Consider the following 17,116-nt stretch of genomic DNA (forward strand, 5'->3'; position numbering starts at 1 on the left):
CGCGGGCACGGCTGCCGGCCGGGCAGGGCTGGGCTGGGCTGGGCGCCCGCCCCCGCGCACGCAGCAGCCGGCCCGCCCGCAGCGCGGCCCGCTGGGAAATGCAGTCCCGGCTCGCTGCCCCGCCCGCGGGCTCAGCCCCGCCGCAGGCATCCCCCGCGGCCACCTCCTTCCCTGCGAAAGCGACGCTCGTATCCGTGACACACGAGGCTGGTTCAACCAGAAAGGGTTTATTAATTAAAACATATGTTCATGCATTTTAAAAAGAGGGAAAAATTAAAAATTGCGCATTAAATCGTGCTTACAGTCAGTAGTAAGTATTTGTACCTTTTAACAAGAACTTTATTCTTTTTAGAGGCACTCCCGATGTTTATAAAGAATAACGCACTTTGTTTTGTTGGCTGCTGCTCAAAGCTGCAACATGACCGCACATCATACCAATATCTCCACTATTCATTATGTAAATGTTCCAATTATATTGCGTTCTTATTATATCAGCAATGGCAATTAAGAGTTCCCACCTCCTATATAATATGTAAACATTAAAAATAATTAACAGTTCAGGAAAAAATAACTGCACTCAGCGCTCTAACTGCTGAGTTATGCAAACACTCTACAACTTAATAACAGGATCAGGGTATTTTTGAAGACATTTAGGACTTTATATTCATAGAGCTGGTGAAATCCAAATAAAGATTAAAAAGCCCCAGCTAAATATGCATATACATAAGCAATCAAATGAGGTTGCTCCTACATAAACCAGTAGCAATCAAAGATTGATTCATAGGAAAAGTTTAAATTTTCTTGTTCACTGAAACATGGTTCATTCCTTTGTGCAGTTTACATTCACAGATTAAAACTGAAGGACTGTAATATTAAGACAATAGGTTCGGTTCTCCACCTGGTAAATTACTTGGAACTTGAGTTACACACTTGAACAATTGCCAGATACCTGACTACTTAGTCTAATTTCTTATAAAGAAGAATTTGCAGTTCATTGAACTCCTCTATTGAAGGAGCTTTTGTATCACAAAACAGTGTATCACAAAATAGTATCACAAAATCTGAGAAAAAGAAATATATATGAAATACATTTTCATATAATCTTATATCTGAATAAGGTTTATTTAAATTTAGGCCCCATACAAAAATATTTTGAAAGAGAAAAATGAAAAAGGCACTTCAGGAAATTTGAAAGGAAAAAAAAAAAAAAAGAGGTTGTCAGTTTTGAAAGAATTTCTGGCATTGATCTTACCACAGCAGAAGAAACTACAACCAATAAGTACTCTAAGGGGTCTTTCATAGATGTTCCTCTTGCTAATAAAGAATAGTTTCCAATGACTCTTGCAATAATGCCTTACTAATCATAATCTAAAGTAAGGCATTTCTAATATAATAGGATACTTTCATTTCTGTTCCCTATGCCTATATACCATTCCAATGTTCTAAAGATTACAAAATAACTGAAGTTATAATTTCTAGCTACCTGAGATAGAAGCATTTTTTATAGATTTATTCATAGGAAAATTTATATGGAATGCTTAAATACATAGTGCTTGTGCAAAAACGAAACAGAATTAAGAACAGTTACTGTACCGAAAATAAAATGACAATACCAAGCATCTCCTATGCAGAGGTCCAAAGTGACCTCAAAGCACCCTTAAAACATACAACAGCTATTTCTAAAGTTCAGGTCCTCAAAGGATAACCTACTTTTACCCCCAGAAACTAACAGATAATGCAAACAGCTGAAAACTTTTTATCTCTGTAGTCCTCTACACTAGGGATTAAAGGATAATAATCTGAGTTGCTTATAGTTGTCCATAGACAGTATCACTTTGAAGAAAGAAAATAAGAATTTTCAAGGTTGTTATGACTCTTCTACCACTTCCTCCCCCTGATTCACACTGTTCTTTGAAAAATACGCACATGGTGTTTTTCTATAAAACTTGAAGATTACTCTGTTAATTAGGATAAGAAGGGAAACTGCACAAGCAGCACAAGTAAGACAAATGTCTCACTATTGATTACTAATTTTCAATTTGATACAAGCTAACAAAATGGCATTTTCCCTGAGAATCAATCCAAAAAGCAGCCTCTTCACACTTTGTAAATTAGCCCTGTAGTCTTATTTCTGCAACAAACTACCCTATTCACAGTCTATTCTTTGTTTTGTATTGTCTTGACAAGCCAAGAGCTAAGTGTAAGGTTCTGGACTACATTATTACAGATGAGTTGTCTCCAAAGACCTAACAGCAGCAGTATCAATCTGATATCCAGTGCACTCTTCAGCTATCTGGCATACAAGTTGCTCAATTAGAAACAGTGCGACAAACATGCAAAATTCATGAATCTCTTCAGACATGCAAACTGATAGACTCCAGTTAGTATAAAAGTGCAGCCAATATAACATTCAGTGAGTGCCCTGCAAAGACATACTTATTTCATTCACAATGGAAATTTTCATATTAAACTTATTTCCAATTCCAGTGCTCAAGAATTGATAAAATACTTTATTAAGGTTATACCTAGGCAACCAGAGATATGCTCTGAAGATAATCTGAAGATGCCATTATGAAGTCAGTCCATTCCTTGGCCAGCTCTTCAATGGAGACTTCCTCCCCACCATATTCCTGTGGGAGAATGCTGACGGGGAAGTGTTCGGTCAGACTCTGCAAGTAGTTATTTCCATGCATGTACACCTAAACCAAAATATTAGAAGCATTTACTTGGGTATGGATGCTAGACTATTGAGTGAGAACAGGCAGCAAAGCATCTCAGTGCAAGAGCTGAACCCACCAGCTTGGTTTAACTAAGTGTATTTGTTCACAATGAATTCTTTAAAAGGAGGAACTACCCTTGTGATTTTCCCCTAGCTACTCAAACTCTGTCCTCTGAATCTGAAGGTTGATGAAGGATGGACTACAACCTGAGAACTGCATTTCATGTAGCTGTGAGCACAGGAGCCAAAACTAACTACACACTTGTTCCAGACTGGTTTAACTGATGATAGTACACACTACATCCAAACTGCTAAACTAAGCTAAACCATGAGAATACTGGTGATTTGTTTTGCCATGATATCTTGTACTTGTCCTTCAGTCATTTCCAAGAAAAGAGCCCTGTCTGGCTCATGGCCATTACTATCTGGTCCTGCCACATGTATTTGAAAACAAGATGATGTAGTATGTATGTAGGTTCAGACAGGTGACAAGGAAGATACTCAACAGAATCTATATATTAGTCCTTATCTTTCAGTTCCAACTGGAATTGGATTCTGGACTACTTCTCCACTTTAACCCTTGCAATACTGTAGGTTTAGTTCTTCTCTTCATCTGGCTCACGGCCATTACTATCTGGTCCTGCCACATATATTTAAAAATAAGATTATGTAGTATGTATGTAGGTTCAGACAGGTGACAAGGAAGATACTCAACAGAATCTATATATTAGTCCTTATCTTTCAGTTCCAGCTGGAATTGGATTCTGGACTACTTCTCCGCTTTAATCCTTGCAATACTGTAGGGCTGGTTCTTCTCCTCTTGCTTTATTATAGCTATTTTGAAGCCTTGTTCATTACTTCCAGTCTGATACTTTTCTAGGATTTACTGTCTTGGCATGAAGTGGCTATTGCAAATGCCCAAGATCCATGTGCTGAGAAAAGGAGGCTTCAGAATGGGAACAATAGGCAGGGCTGTTTATTTTGTACCTTAGTCCTGCTGTTACCATTTCACTTTTGTGCCAGCTGAAAACTCCAATATTTTTCCTATGCTGCAATAAACCTTGGCATGTTTTTGCATCCAAATACAAATCTATTTGCAGATCTATAACTGCAAAACTATTTAAAGCAACTAAGGAGCTATTTGAAAAAAAAACTTAGAAATTAAATCTGACCAATTTTTGATGCATAAGTGCCTCTGGAGTTCTGTCAGAGCTAAACAGTTGTCTTCTACTAATTCTGCACAACTTGGACCATAAAACATTGCTCAGTGATCATTTTTCTCTATCATTTATAGGCAGAGTACTGGGAAATCCAGGACCTATTTCTTTCTATTTCTGCAGAAGAATTATTATGTGACCGCAAACAAATTATTTAACCTCTTTGTGTTGCTGCTTTTTCCCTTCAGAGTAGTGATAACAGCACCACTTGCAATTCTCATGTTAATAATAACTGCAAATGCTTTGCTGTTAGATTCTGGAGGTCTGTATGGCACTAACAAACAAAAATTATTTATGCTCTTCAGTACTCAGGAGTAACAGAGCCTGAGGAAAGTGCTGCAGATTGTCATATAAGGGTTTTGTGGCAGAAAGAAATATTTGTGTGCACTCACCCGTTGCTTTATTTTTTCAGTGAGAAAAGGCTTAATTAGAGCGAAGACTGGGTGGAAGAATAAAGGCTCATTAATCAAGTGGATACCTCGAACTTTCAGTGGAAAGGAATCCTGTCAGCATACATGGAAAACAGAATAAGAAAAAGAAAACATTATTGAAACACCTCTATTACTAAGCACAAGCCTGTAAAAACTGTCTAGTCCATAGGTTAAAGTATTTCTTCTGACCTTGCCAATTCCTACATTTTCTAGCAGTGTAAATTAAGAACAACATTCAGAAAAATCGTATCTTGTTCCTCCCATTAGAGGGAAAAATCTCACCATTTTTTCACCTCAGTAGAAGGTGAGGTTGAATATTAAAAACAAAGAGAAAAACAAAAAAGAAAACCATCACCAAATTGCACATAAATATTATACACAAACTTTGTGCTCAGCCTTTCTTTTAAAGTACAGTTTTTCACAAGATTCTGCTACTAATTTACAAAATGCTATCTAGCTATGTGCTTTTATTGACAATTTACAGCCTGAAGTATAATACATAAATATATATAAACTATTGAAAATACTAACTTTAAGTTAAATAAGTTATATTTATAATTCAGAAATAAGCCTTTGGCCAAGGAATTTGGCCAAGACAGAAGTTCAGCTTTACAAAAAGATTACTGTTTTAATGAAATTTTAAAAATATCTGCTATACAGCCTTTATAATATTAAACACCTTAGATTCTACTTGCATTCATTTAAAAGTTCCAGATCTTTGAAATTTAAAAGAAAATATGGCAGTGCTCAAAATAAGCTTTGTGCAATGAGGAAAGTACAGCTTCCCTTCATATCCCACCTGATACTACCTCTGACATGTTTTCTGCTTATAAAAATGGTACTACTCACAAACATATCACCTCACTAGTTCAATAGTTCTAAGGAAGAAAAAACCCAAAGCTAACACATTTCTTTAGTGCCACTCCTTCTAGATTTTAATGTATGATAAAGACCTTAAAATTATCAGCTTGTATATTCACTTAATGTTATTATGGATTATCTTATACTTAAAGTCTACTATCATGATTTTCACAAAACAATTTTATGCCCGGGATAACAGATTTTTCAAGATAATGTCACTTATTATCTGTACTATGCTTTCCATTCCTTAGTACATACTTCCTTTCTGTTAACTTCTGTTTCTTGATAGGATAATAATTTGCAAGACACGTTTCTTGAGTAAAAAACAGGGTTAAAGGTAAGGTTTCTTAACTTTTATTTATAAGTATATTCTGGAGTGCATTAAGCATGTCCTGGGGTACATCTCCAGCTGTGCAAAGGAGGGCATTGTCCTGCTCTGCTCTGTACTGAAGCAGCCTCGTCTTGAATACTGTGTGCAGTTTTGGGCACCATAATATAAAAAAGTCATTAAGCTATTAGAGAGCTCCAAATGAGGGCCAGGAGGATGGTGAAGAGTTCTGGAGGGGAAGTCGTGTCAGGAGTGGCCAAGGTCACTTGGTCTGTTCAGCCTGGAGAAGAGCAGACTGAGGGGAGACCTCATTGCACTCTGCAATTTCCTTGTGAAGGGAAGAGGAAGTGTAGATTTCTTCACTCTCCTGGCCAGAGACAGGACCTGAGGGAATGGCCTGAAGTTGTGTCAGAGGAGTCTTATATTGGATGTGAGGAAAAAGTTCTTAACCCAGAGGGTGGTTGAGCACTGGAACAGGCTCCCCAGGGAAGCGGTCACAGTTCCAAGCCTGCCAAAAGTTCAAGAAGTGTTTGGACAATGCTCTCAGTCACATGGTGTATCTCTTGGGGTGTCCTGTATAGGGCCAGGAGTTGGTCTTGAAAATTCTGATGAGTCTCTTCCAACTTAACATGTTCTATGATTATATGATATTGAACAACACTAATATAATCTCTGGATAAAATTTACAAACCCAGTTAAAAGTGAGGAAAGGAATCAGGGGATAAAACAAAATAATTAAAATTCTTTTTCTTCTTAGAAAAGAACACTGGAAACACACAATTTTTAATTTTCCTTTTCCATAGCTAGAATAAGCATTTAGAAGTTTGAAAAACATTGAAAAAATCAGAAATAGGTCAAAATGGAAACATCATAGTCAAAGAATTTCCTGCTTTGAGATAATGGATTGAAACTTTAGATGTACTTGTAAATCCTATTCTGCTTCCTTTCTGCTCTATTTCAAGCAATATGTTTTCTACCTCAGAAATCAACTGAAACACTCTTACTAGTCCTGTTTTCATGAGATCTGGCCCCAGACTGCATAACACCAGGAGGTCTTATTCTAGATGTGCAAAGTTGGGAATATCTAATGGTTTCAATAAGGTTTTATGGTAGATATCAGAAAGGAAGAACATCTGAAGTTTTGATGATATTAATTCAATGACTAAGCTTTGATTGAATCTCAGATTTGAACCTTACCAAATCAGAGCAAGAGAGTATCTCCCTGGCTCATTTCCACATCACAGGCTAACAGTTTTATTATTACTGACTTTCAACATAACTTCTGAAGGAAAATAAGATTATAGGACTACACTGTAGCTTGCCTATCAATTCTCTGTCCCCTCTTTTCTTTAATTTTTTTTCCTCTCAAATCCAGTGGCAAAGCTCAACTGAATTTAGCAGAAAGGAATAAGCCTTAAAGACAGTAAAGTTCTGAGAGGTTTTGTGAAAAAACAGGAGGCGAGGTAACAGTGATTTGCACAAAACAATGCTCATGTTGTGGGGAAGAAAGCAAGCAGAACATAAATGTTATAAATCCTTTTGTTAGCAGATGGAAGATCACATCAGCATCATCCATACTGGTAACAAGCTAGGAGTGTCTTGCTCTTAATTGCTCACAGTGCATGCTATTCTTAATGTTCTCTGAGACAGGAATAAATGCTTTAAATATTGAGATAATGCACAAAAGAATGGAAGAGAAGAGATGAAACAGGATAACAAATAGAGATCCTTCCAAATCTGGGCTTCATCTGCTCCTCCAGTCATGAACTTCTTGTGTTGTAAGAGGTTGGTGGAGTTCTTGTAAAATAGCAGAGGTTAGAGGGCATTTACTGGTACAGAAGAATAAAATTTAGGTAAAATCAAGCACAACTTGTAATTGATTTAGGATTTTGTTCTTAGTTGCATAGTCTGAGAATGCCTACAGAAGGAAAATTTACTATAGCTTGCAAGAGAAGAAAAATTGGAAGTCATAACAATGAAGCTGCATAAAGCATTATGTCATACTTACTGTGAGAACAGCAGCCATATTCTTGGCCACTGCTGGACTGATTTGAAAAGCATGAGCAAATCTCCACCCTCGAAGGTCAAAGATGGCCTTGACTCCATTTTGCTGAGTCTCGATCTCCTTTACAATGAGTTCAGATGTGATGAGACTTACACGAAACACATCATATGCTGTAAATAAACTGGGATCCCATTGTCCTGAGAAGATAGATTACCCTGCATCACCATAAGAAAACCCATACACCTGCACTTTTTCTTCCTACAGCTTCTAGTGTGCTTCTCAGGAACAAGAATTAATCAGCAAGAACAAAGTTCCTGAAATAAACTGTCTTGCCAGTGCATAAGTTAATTTGTGTACTTGCTCTCTCATTCATCTTTGATGCTCTTTTAGGATACGGAAGCACATAATGGAGCATGCTCTACTTATGGCCATAGACCCAGTACAAGGCACAATTCAGTAACAGTCATGCTAGCAGAAACTGCAGATCATCAATACAATCAATTAATATAATTGTTTTCCAGCACCAGAATTCTGGAACGATTCAGTGAATCTCACTTATTTTTTTTCTGAGGCCTGATTGAAAAATTGCATGGGATGAGCCTTAACCCTACATGAAACCTTTAGAGGGCACAACTGCCTACTAGACCAGATGATAATAAGACAATTCTTTGAAAGTTGGCAAACATAAAGCCTCTGTCCAAAACAAGCATAAAGAGATATGGTGTTCATTTAACTATGTACTTTTTGAAAATATTTCTGGGAGGTGCATCAAGCATTTTCCAAGTGTTGTTGTCATCTAGGGCTCTTTGGCTACAAGTAAACAGCAAAAACCTGGTGAACTGCTCATCCAAGCCTAAATTGAACTTTGATACATGACAAAGTACAGCTTTGTTTGTGTTCTTCCCACTCTGTGCTGCATCTGCATCAGTACCACAGTCTTAGCCCATGGCTTTGACAATTTACATGAAGTCAAATGATTTTTGGGACACTCAGAGCCAAAAAAACCACATAATATTACAAGTTTTAACCTTCAAGATTCTTTTGATGCAACAAGAATTTCACTAAAAAGAAAATCAGGTTCTTCGTGAGAGATTGTACAGCCTGAGCCATACAAATATATAAGTAAAATTATTTAATTGTTATAGCTCAGTAAATTCACCTTTATATTAATGTAAATGCATTTCTAGCAAGGAACATAAATATATTACCTTTCTAGTTAAGGTATTCTGATATGATCTAGTTTTATCACCCCCTGCAGTTGTAACCATAAAATATTTTTGATTTGCTGCTGAAATGGTGATAATTAAAAAACAAACAAATAAAAAAACAAAAACAAACAAAAAAAACCAAAGCAAACAAACAAAACCCAAAAACTTCAGTGTCAGAATCAGGTGTGAAACCCTTCCAAGTAATTTTGTCACTCACCAATTCTGTATATTAGAACTTTGCTTCCATGTGGGTCTCTTGACCTTAGGACTCCATGATAGCCAGCTTGCAAAAGACCAAGAACAGAAGATGGTTGTAAATCTGCACTTATTTCTGGGCATTCAATTCTCCATTTCTGATAATTCTTCAATAACTGGAAAAAAATTAATGTGGATGTCAGGTAAGCATCAGCTATTATAGGAAGAACACAGTTAAAAATATGTTTTCCAAATGTGGTCACAGTCAGATTTAATTCATTAAATTAGCTATAATTTAATTGTATATTTTAATCAAATCACTCCTAGAAACAGAAGGTTGCTATGCTGGATCAAGTGAGTGAGTAACTTGCCATGATGAATTTAGAACCCAGTCAAATCATTAATGGACTGCAGTTGTCATTTTGTGTCAGAAAAGAAAACTGGATGTACAATAAGCCTGTAGTTTCTATGTAAAATGCATCTAAACCCCATTTTTTTCTGCTCAGGTTACCTTTAGGATTGTTCGTTTTGCTACTGCATCAGACTCAATGATTTTTTAAAATTTAGACATGCAAAATCTTATGGAGGAACATTCTCCTCCACTCACTCACTCTCTCCCTTCCTCCCTATTTTATACACAGTCCTCAATAATTCCAGTTTACTATTTGAAACAGGTACACTCATCAGCATACCCAAAAACATTTTTGAGGTCCCTTCTACCCCTCTGAAATGAAGGAATATAACGCAGTAGTGGGTTCATTACACATTTGACAATTTCCCTCATAGAGTGGAAATAATGAGAACCTGTTTGGCTAAAACAGAGATCCTGTCTGTTGTCAGGGACTTGGTCAGCCTAGTTCCCAAAGCTGGGAGGCAGCAAAAAAACCAGTACTTCTAAGGCACAGGAGGAACTGTGTGTTGAAAGGCCATGGACTAATGCTAAGGAAGAGGCAATTAAAGGTGCTGCTTTGTGAGGTAACATCTGTGTTGAGGAATTATAGGTAGCACTGTGAAAGGTCATCTTAGGAACAGATTGTGCAAAATTAAGTTGGTGATGCAGTAGTTCTAACTTCCAAGTCTAATTACTGTTTCTCCTTTAATATTGACTAAGTGGTTGTGGGGAAAATGAACTATGCCCTGCAACTAAAATTTATTTAAGACGTTGTGCATAAGTAGGAAGCTATGCAAGACTGTCTTCTAAAATGCTTCCTTTCTGCTCATCAACTAAAATTTGCCTGCACTGCATCACTTCTGCTAAGTTCTCCATCACTAAGTTTGGAAAGTAGAGAGATAGCTATTACAAGTAATTCACATTTTGTATTAATTTTCTCAATGGCTATGACTTAGAGGTCTAACCCAAGACCTTCAAAGTAGCTAAGAGAATCAGAATTTTTCAGTACCTTGTTTCACAACAAACCACATCGTAGCTTTAAATCTTAAAGGTGGCATGCGCAGCCTAGCTTTTAAAATTGTTTCTATATTTCATCAAACAGGGAAATCCAATCTGATCCTCACCACAGTTTCACGAATTAAGTGTGCTCACTGTACTGAAAGCATCAACCAAAAGTCTTTTATTTCCTATAATTTGTATTAACAGAATTTCTTTTTTTCCTTTATCAATTACTCCATATTTCACAACAGAAATACTAAAGTTAAAAGAGCTGTGAGGTCCAACTAATAGAATATAACCTTTAAAAAATTACAAATTTCTTGTATCTATGTAACTATAATTTTCTTCAGTATTTTCATTGGAAGAATGATCAGTAAAATTGAATTAATCCCTACAGACTCTTAGAGGGAGACCTGAAACTCACCATCCTGTAGCTCACAGCATGCCCATGTTAGATAATTAGTCTTCCCTCTATATTCTTCCCTCTATTTTCAAGCTTCTTGCATCGTTTTGCATAAAATATACTTTTTCTTCAGCTTAATGCTTTTCTGCTCAGCTTAAGGTCTTGAATGATTTTGAAGGTCTCTCAAATGAATTGCCATGAGGAAACTATTTATAAAACATTATTGTTTATCAGCAAAATTTACATAAAAATACATGGTACACTGATCAGAAATTAGCTATATTTTTCATGGAAATAGAGCCTATAAATATGTATTTAGATCCAAAAAAACAATAAAAAAATTAGATCCCATGCTAGAATCCCACTTGATTTGGCAGCGGAAAAAAAAAAAATAATCAAAGCCTCATCCTAAACCAACACCATAGAAAGAAACATTTAACCATTAGGAGAATTTTATTAGAAGTCTCTTGGCTGCATTCAATCAGTTTTAGCCTAGATTAAATTTAAAACAAACAAACAAGGCAAAGGAAAGAGAAAGGAAGTAGGGAAAGTAAGTTAATTTATGGAACAGAAGTTCACTATAATTGCAAAGATAGGCCTGTTGGGGTACTCTGATTATCTCACTGTGTCACTACTTGACTGTCTACAAAGGGCACTGTTTGAGCAATCCCAACTGCTTTGTGCCAGACAGAAATGTCAAAATGTTTTATCCTTGGTCTTTCCAAAACAGACTCTGAAATAGCAGCAAAATACAAAACCACCCTGAAAACAACTATACAAACATCTGTCACTTTGTAATTTGTCACTTCTAAAATCTGTGGTACCACAACACCATGAAGATATATCTTTTAAACAGCTCTTTGAAGAACTCTCTGCCAAAACTAAGATGAGAATAAAAATGACACATTAATTCAATACCCTAAATAGACCTGTCTAGTCAATACAGTTAGTTTCTCATTTTCATGATATTTACACTTTCCAAGCTGGAAACAAGGATTTAAGTTCTTGGACTTTGGAAGAAAGAGAGTGGTGTTTTCAGCTTGTGATGCACTCAAGATCCTTACAGAAGGCATAGTTAACCTACTTGCACACCCCTTAAGGAGTAAATATATGGTTGGAATATTTCTGACACTTTCCATGACACAAGTAAGTGGTGCACCTTTCAGACACATAACTTGGCTAAGCCTAAAACATACTCCCTTTGGCAAGAAAATCACTAAGTGCTGAAGAGTTCTCAGATTTTGCAAACCTAATCTAATTACCTAAAATGATTTAGATCTGAAGTAAAGGTCAGCATTAGAAAATCTTCCACAAAATCTACAGCTAGTTTTGGCAGATATTCTGTAAATTTTTATTTATGCAAGCAACTCCTTTCTTACAGCTGGACATAGTCAAGTCTCACATGGCCACTTAAAAGAGTAATCCTTATACATGTAAAGGAATTCAAACACTAGCAGTGGTTTACAGGTTTTCTAATTTTACACTGTTTAAGCACAGAAATTCATGTGAAATTTTTTTTCAAGTATGATTCTTTTTCAGAAGGGAAAAACATAAGTGTGGCGTATAACAATCAGTTTGGATATAGATGAAACCAAATCTCAGGAAAACCAGACACATTCCTTACCCAGTATAAAAAATGGCGCACGCACTTAACGACACAAGAAAAACATCTCAATGTATAATTATCTGTGTTTACAAACAGAATAACCTACTTAGAATCTGCTCAACATCTGAAAATAGATGCAAGATAACTTGATAAAGGGGGAGAAAGCTGGATGAAAAACTCCAGTGTCTGTAGTTCAGCCTTAATTAAGAGGTTTTTTCCCCTGATGTCTGTTGGGGATAGTTCCAGATTTCTGAACGAGATTACAAAGTTACCAATTAAACCAAGATTCATGTCCCACAAACAAAAGTGAACTTAGTACTTTACTCAGAAACAAAAGAACTAGAAAACATTGTGCTTGTTAGAGAAACTAATGCATCAGTACATGCAAATTAATTATATTTTTCTTGATCAATAACTATTTATTTATATTAACATGGATAATAGGCAGAATTAGGCCTCTATTGTGTCAGAAGCTGTACAAATGCACACAATGCTTGGGAAAAAAATGTTTTCTACTGGCATTCTTTGCAGGAGAAACCACAGCTCAAATTTAAGAATATAAACCGTTGCACATACGTATTTTATACGTCTTTTTCTATATGTGTGTACAAATGTACCCAGAATTTAAACATACAGTATGCACAGACAAAGAATTTTAAGTATTTTATAGAGTCACAGAACTTTCCTAATTCCTCATGCAATACTTCCCTGTCACTGGAAAAAGACTGGCACGTGCTGGCTTAGCACAAAGGGAAGCCTGGCTGACTGATTTGTGTTTCCTTAAGAGTCAGCTCAGACAGAATAAGAGCTCTTCCATCCTTTTCAAGGAATTCCTTGGAATTGATGGAAGAAAAGCAGCCAAGTAACTGATTTCAACTTAGCATTTATGTTTGAATGCTGTGAAGATCCTCAGAGATAATGTCTGAGACTCAGCAGTGTGTTTGACACTACAGAAAACAACACTTGTACAGCATAGTCATCTTAAGTGACTTCCTTGCAGCAGAATGCACTAGGAAATCCTCATTCCTCCATAAATTGAATGCAAAACCAAAGTCTGGCTATATACCTTGGTATCAACCAGAACTCTTAAAAGGATCCTAGATATTTAGAGAGTTTTCAGTGCCACAAAAATGATGCTTACATATGTATGTTATGAAAACCCTTTGCATAGAATTTCAATGCCAAACATTTTTCTTCTGTTCCCCAGAGTATAATCTATTTCAGGTACAAAAAGACAGCATTCCAAAGTCATTGGGAGTCAGTCCTATACAAGAGTTATAGGATGTAATGCATAATAAAACAGGAAGAAACATTTATGTCCAAAAGGAGATACTAATTATCCAGATTTCTCATAGTGAATCCAAGGGACAGTGTTTTTGGTGATAACAGCAAAGTCAAACATACACAGATAGCTGGCACATTCAGAAAGGGTCAGACACTGACCTCTGTGGTGACCAGTGACAAACCATGAGGGACTGGCCTGAAGTTGTGTCAGGGGGAGTTTAGGCTGGGTATTAGAAAAAGGTTCTTCATCCAGAGGGTGGTTGGGCACTGGAACAGGCTCCCCAGGGAAATGGTCACAGCTCCAAGCCTGACAGAGTTTAAGAGGCATTTGGACAATGCTCTTGGGCACATGGTGTGACTGTCTGCACAGGGCCAGGAGCTGGACTTGAATGATCCCTGTGGGTCCCTTCCAACTCAATATATTCTGTGATTCTGTGAGAATAGTCTGCTACTGAGCTTAACTGAATAATCACTGTCTTCAAAGAAGTAAGACAGTTTTATCTCTTCTTCAAGTCCTTCAATTCCAGATACCTGTTTCAGTGCTAGATTTTCTTCTAGCATGAGAGATATCAATATATCATTAGTTAAAAGCAAGTCTGGAATTGCCATTGGAAAAATAGAAAAAATTGCTGTTATGAGTCACCATAAAAGATTTAGAAATGGAATGTCTTGACACAATCTACCTGATTATTCTTTTCTGAAACATTTCCAAATGTTGGTGAGATAAATCTGTCTCAATTATTAACCAGAAATGCATCAATAAAAAGGTCTGGTCAGGTGCCAGAATCTTGATTCATAGTTAAGACTAAGTATAAACCCATACTAAGATGCTGGACAACCTTTGCTTATATGCATTGACAGGGCCATTAACTTTGATTATCCCTTAGCTGCTCTACAAATACTATGCAGTAGTACATGGAAGCCCAGTGGGCAAAGAGAATCTTATTGGCCTGAACTCCAGACCAAGAGGCAACATCAAATCAGGACAAAAGGGAAGAGTGAGCCACTCTGTGGACTGATAGCAGGAGGACTCTGTCTAGGATGAAGTACTAACATAACTTCTGCATGAAGTCACACTTGGGTTAGATGAATACACAACTTAGGACCACAAGAGATTTTTGCATAATAATTATTTTGGCCTTGATATACCAATTGCAATAAACACATTCCTGTGGGAAAAAAAAAGGAAGAAAAAAAAAGAAGTGCTTCTGTTATTCTTCCCATACTGTAAGAGAAGTATTCTAGAAAATGGTGTCAGCTGGTATGTAGAAGATTAAGTGAGAGTTAATTTCAGCACTTGGAGAGCTGAAATTCTAGACAGAAACATTAAACACAGGTTGGTTTTGAACATTAGAATCTCTTAATTCAAAGGAAAGTTTGAAATTCAGAAACTTAGCAGCCTGTGGAGATGCAGAAAATCTAAAGAGATTTTTAAAAGACAGCTTTTTCAAATGAGGTCCCCAGTGTCGAGGGCTGATTCTCAAGAGAACCATATGAAATTTGCTACTTCATAGACTCCTATTGCTAAACCTAGTCTAGATTCCAGGCACCCAAAGATTAGTCCTACCTACCTAACACACCTCACAATCCCATCAAAGTGCAAAAATATACGGGCCAAATTCAGAAGTGCCACCGTCCTGTCTATAGGATTACCAGTAACAACCAATTGCAATGCAATTATGAGCAGATATTCAGGAGTCTATATGTCCTCATTACGCCCTTTAAGCATTTTGGAGCCAAAGAATACAGGAAAATAAAATGGCTTTTGTTGGGAAAGAAAAAAAAGGCACAGTCCTACAATGGTTAGTTGCACAGCTTTGCTATAAACAATCTCATGAACTTCAAGTAAAAGTAAGATACATAAAACCCAGAGGAATCTGACTTGACTCGTTGGTTCTTCTGTTGAGCAGGAAAGGTTTAAAGCTATGATGCAAATGCCATGAGTCAAATGAAAAGAACAAAAATACAATTTTTAAAGCTATTTATGATTAAGGGCCTAATTCAATTTCTCAATTTCCTTTTTTTAGATACCTTGATCCTGCAATACATCCATATGCAAACAATAATCTCTTATGGTAAACGTGGAAAATCTACAGTCCAGAGAAGTCAGAAATTAATAGGTGAAGAAACTAATAGGTGAAGTCTGTTGGGCAATACTGTGTAAACAATGTAAAATTCCATGGAAACACAGCTCTCAGTTGGCACATGTGAATCAATGCTTTTGCCCTGGGAGGATTTGGAAATACTTTCTGTTCCAAAGGTTTAATGGCTGTCAATCTTTCATTAAAGAAAATAACAAACTGATAACAATCTGTGCCTTTGGATATTAAAAATATGTGTGCTCTGTGGCAAAAAGGCATACAAAGACCCGGGAAAGTACCACGACTTATCAAAGCCTGCAAGGAGTGCTATAAAAGACTAAACTCCAAGCAAAAAGAAGTTTGTACTCATAGTTTTGGAATAATTACAAGACCGTAGTGAAACTAGTACGGCTCCTAGTAACCTGAGCCCGATAATCCTGACAAGGGTGTCCTTTGAAGGATACCGTTTCCTAATCGGAGCTGTGACCTTACCACACTTACTGTGTGGGCGAGTGACTGTACCGCGCTTAGCACAGCCCTTATGTTACCACATCGATACCGCGCTGAGCCAGCCGCGACACCGCGCATTGATTCGGCGCCGCGCCGAAGACACGCGTGACAAGCAGTGAGTTACACCCTGGAACTTCCCGCTCGGCCTCGCCCGACCCGGGCAGCGCAGGGCACGGACCCACCCCACAGCCCTTCCCCACAGCCCGAGCCCGGCTGCTCCCGTCCCGGGCCGGGGCTGCGCTCCCCGGGCACCGGGACCTGCCGCCGCCGCCGCCGCTCCTCACCCTCCAGGCCAGGTCCAGGTGGAAATCTCGGGCGCGCAGGAACCGCACCAGGAAGGCATCGGAGAGGGGCTGCGGCCAGCGCTGGCCGGGCTCTGCCTCCGCCCGCCGCCGCAGCTCGGACACGGCGCCGCGCACCTGCGGAGAGTGGTCGGGCAGGTCATTGAGCTGCCCCGCGCCCGGCGGAGCCTGCGACATGCCCGCGGCACGGCCGAGCTCAGCCCCGCCGCCGGCCCCGTCCCATTGAGAGGGAGCCGCGGCGCGGCGGGGCCCGGCCCGGCTGCCCCCGCCCCCGCGGGGCTTAACCCCTGAGCGCCCTCCCGGGCCCCAGGCAGGGAGTGGGCAGGTGTGCCCTGCCTCTCTTGGGCTTGTTATTTCCACTTTTACGGACCTGACCGGTTTTTAGAATTTTGGGCGTTAAGCCCATCTCCTGTTTTCCACTTCCAGCCCCAAAAGTGAGCCGTTCCTGCTCCCTCTGGAGGGCGAGGGGCGGCCCCACCGGGCAGGGAGACCTCCGCCGCTGGTACCCGCGGCGCCCACCGCAGGAGGGTCGTCCCGGACCCCTAGGACGTGCTAAGGGTGGTGTCCGCCCCTTTT

General features: G+C 38.5%; 1 protein-coding gene across 3 annotated transcripts; it reads right to left on the reverse strand.

Annotated features, from left to right (window-relative positions):
* Positions 1-211: 211 nt before the first annotated feature.
* TTPA (alpha tocopherol transfer protein) lies at positions 212-16,779 on the reverse strand. 3 transcript variants are annotated; one of them, XM_053948073.1, is made up of 5 exons: positions 16,523-16,776; positions 8,987-9,140; positions 7,565-7,758; positions 4,329-4,439; positions 212-2,699 (listed from the first exon to the last, which is right to left on the reverse strand). In XM_053948073.1, the coding sequence occupies exons 1-5, from the start codon at positions 16,715-16,717 to the stop codon at positions 2,526-2,528; spliced, it is 828 nt and encodes a 275-aa protein (XP_053804048.1). In that variant the 5' UTR covers positions 16,718-16,776; the 3' UTR covers positions 212-2,525. The 3 variants fall into 3 exon arrangements, with proteins under 3 accessions (XP_053804048.1, XP_053804058.1, XP_053804067.1); XM_053948083.1 differs by lacking the exon at positions 16,523-16,776 and adding an exon at positions 16,221-16,416; XM_053948092.1 differs by having other exon boundaries at positions 2,491-2,643; positions 16,523-16,779.
* Positions 16,780-17,116: the final 337 nt, after the last annotated feature.

The sequence above is a fragment of the Vidua chalybeata genome, chromosome 1 (assembly GCF_026979565.1).
Source record: "Vidua chalybeata isolate OUT-0048 chromosome 1, bVidCha1 merged haplotype, whole genome shotgun sequence".
In the NCBI taxonomy this organism is placed as follows: Eukaryota; Metazoa; Chordata; class Aves; order Passeriformes; family Viduidae; genus Vidua; species Vidua chalybeata.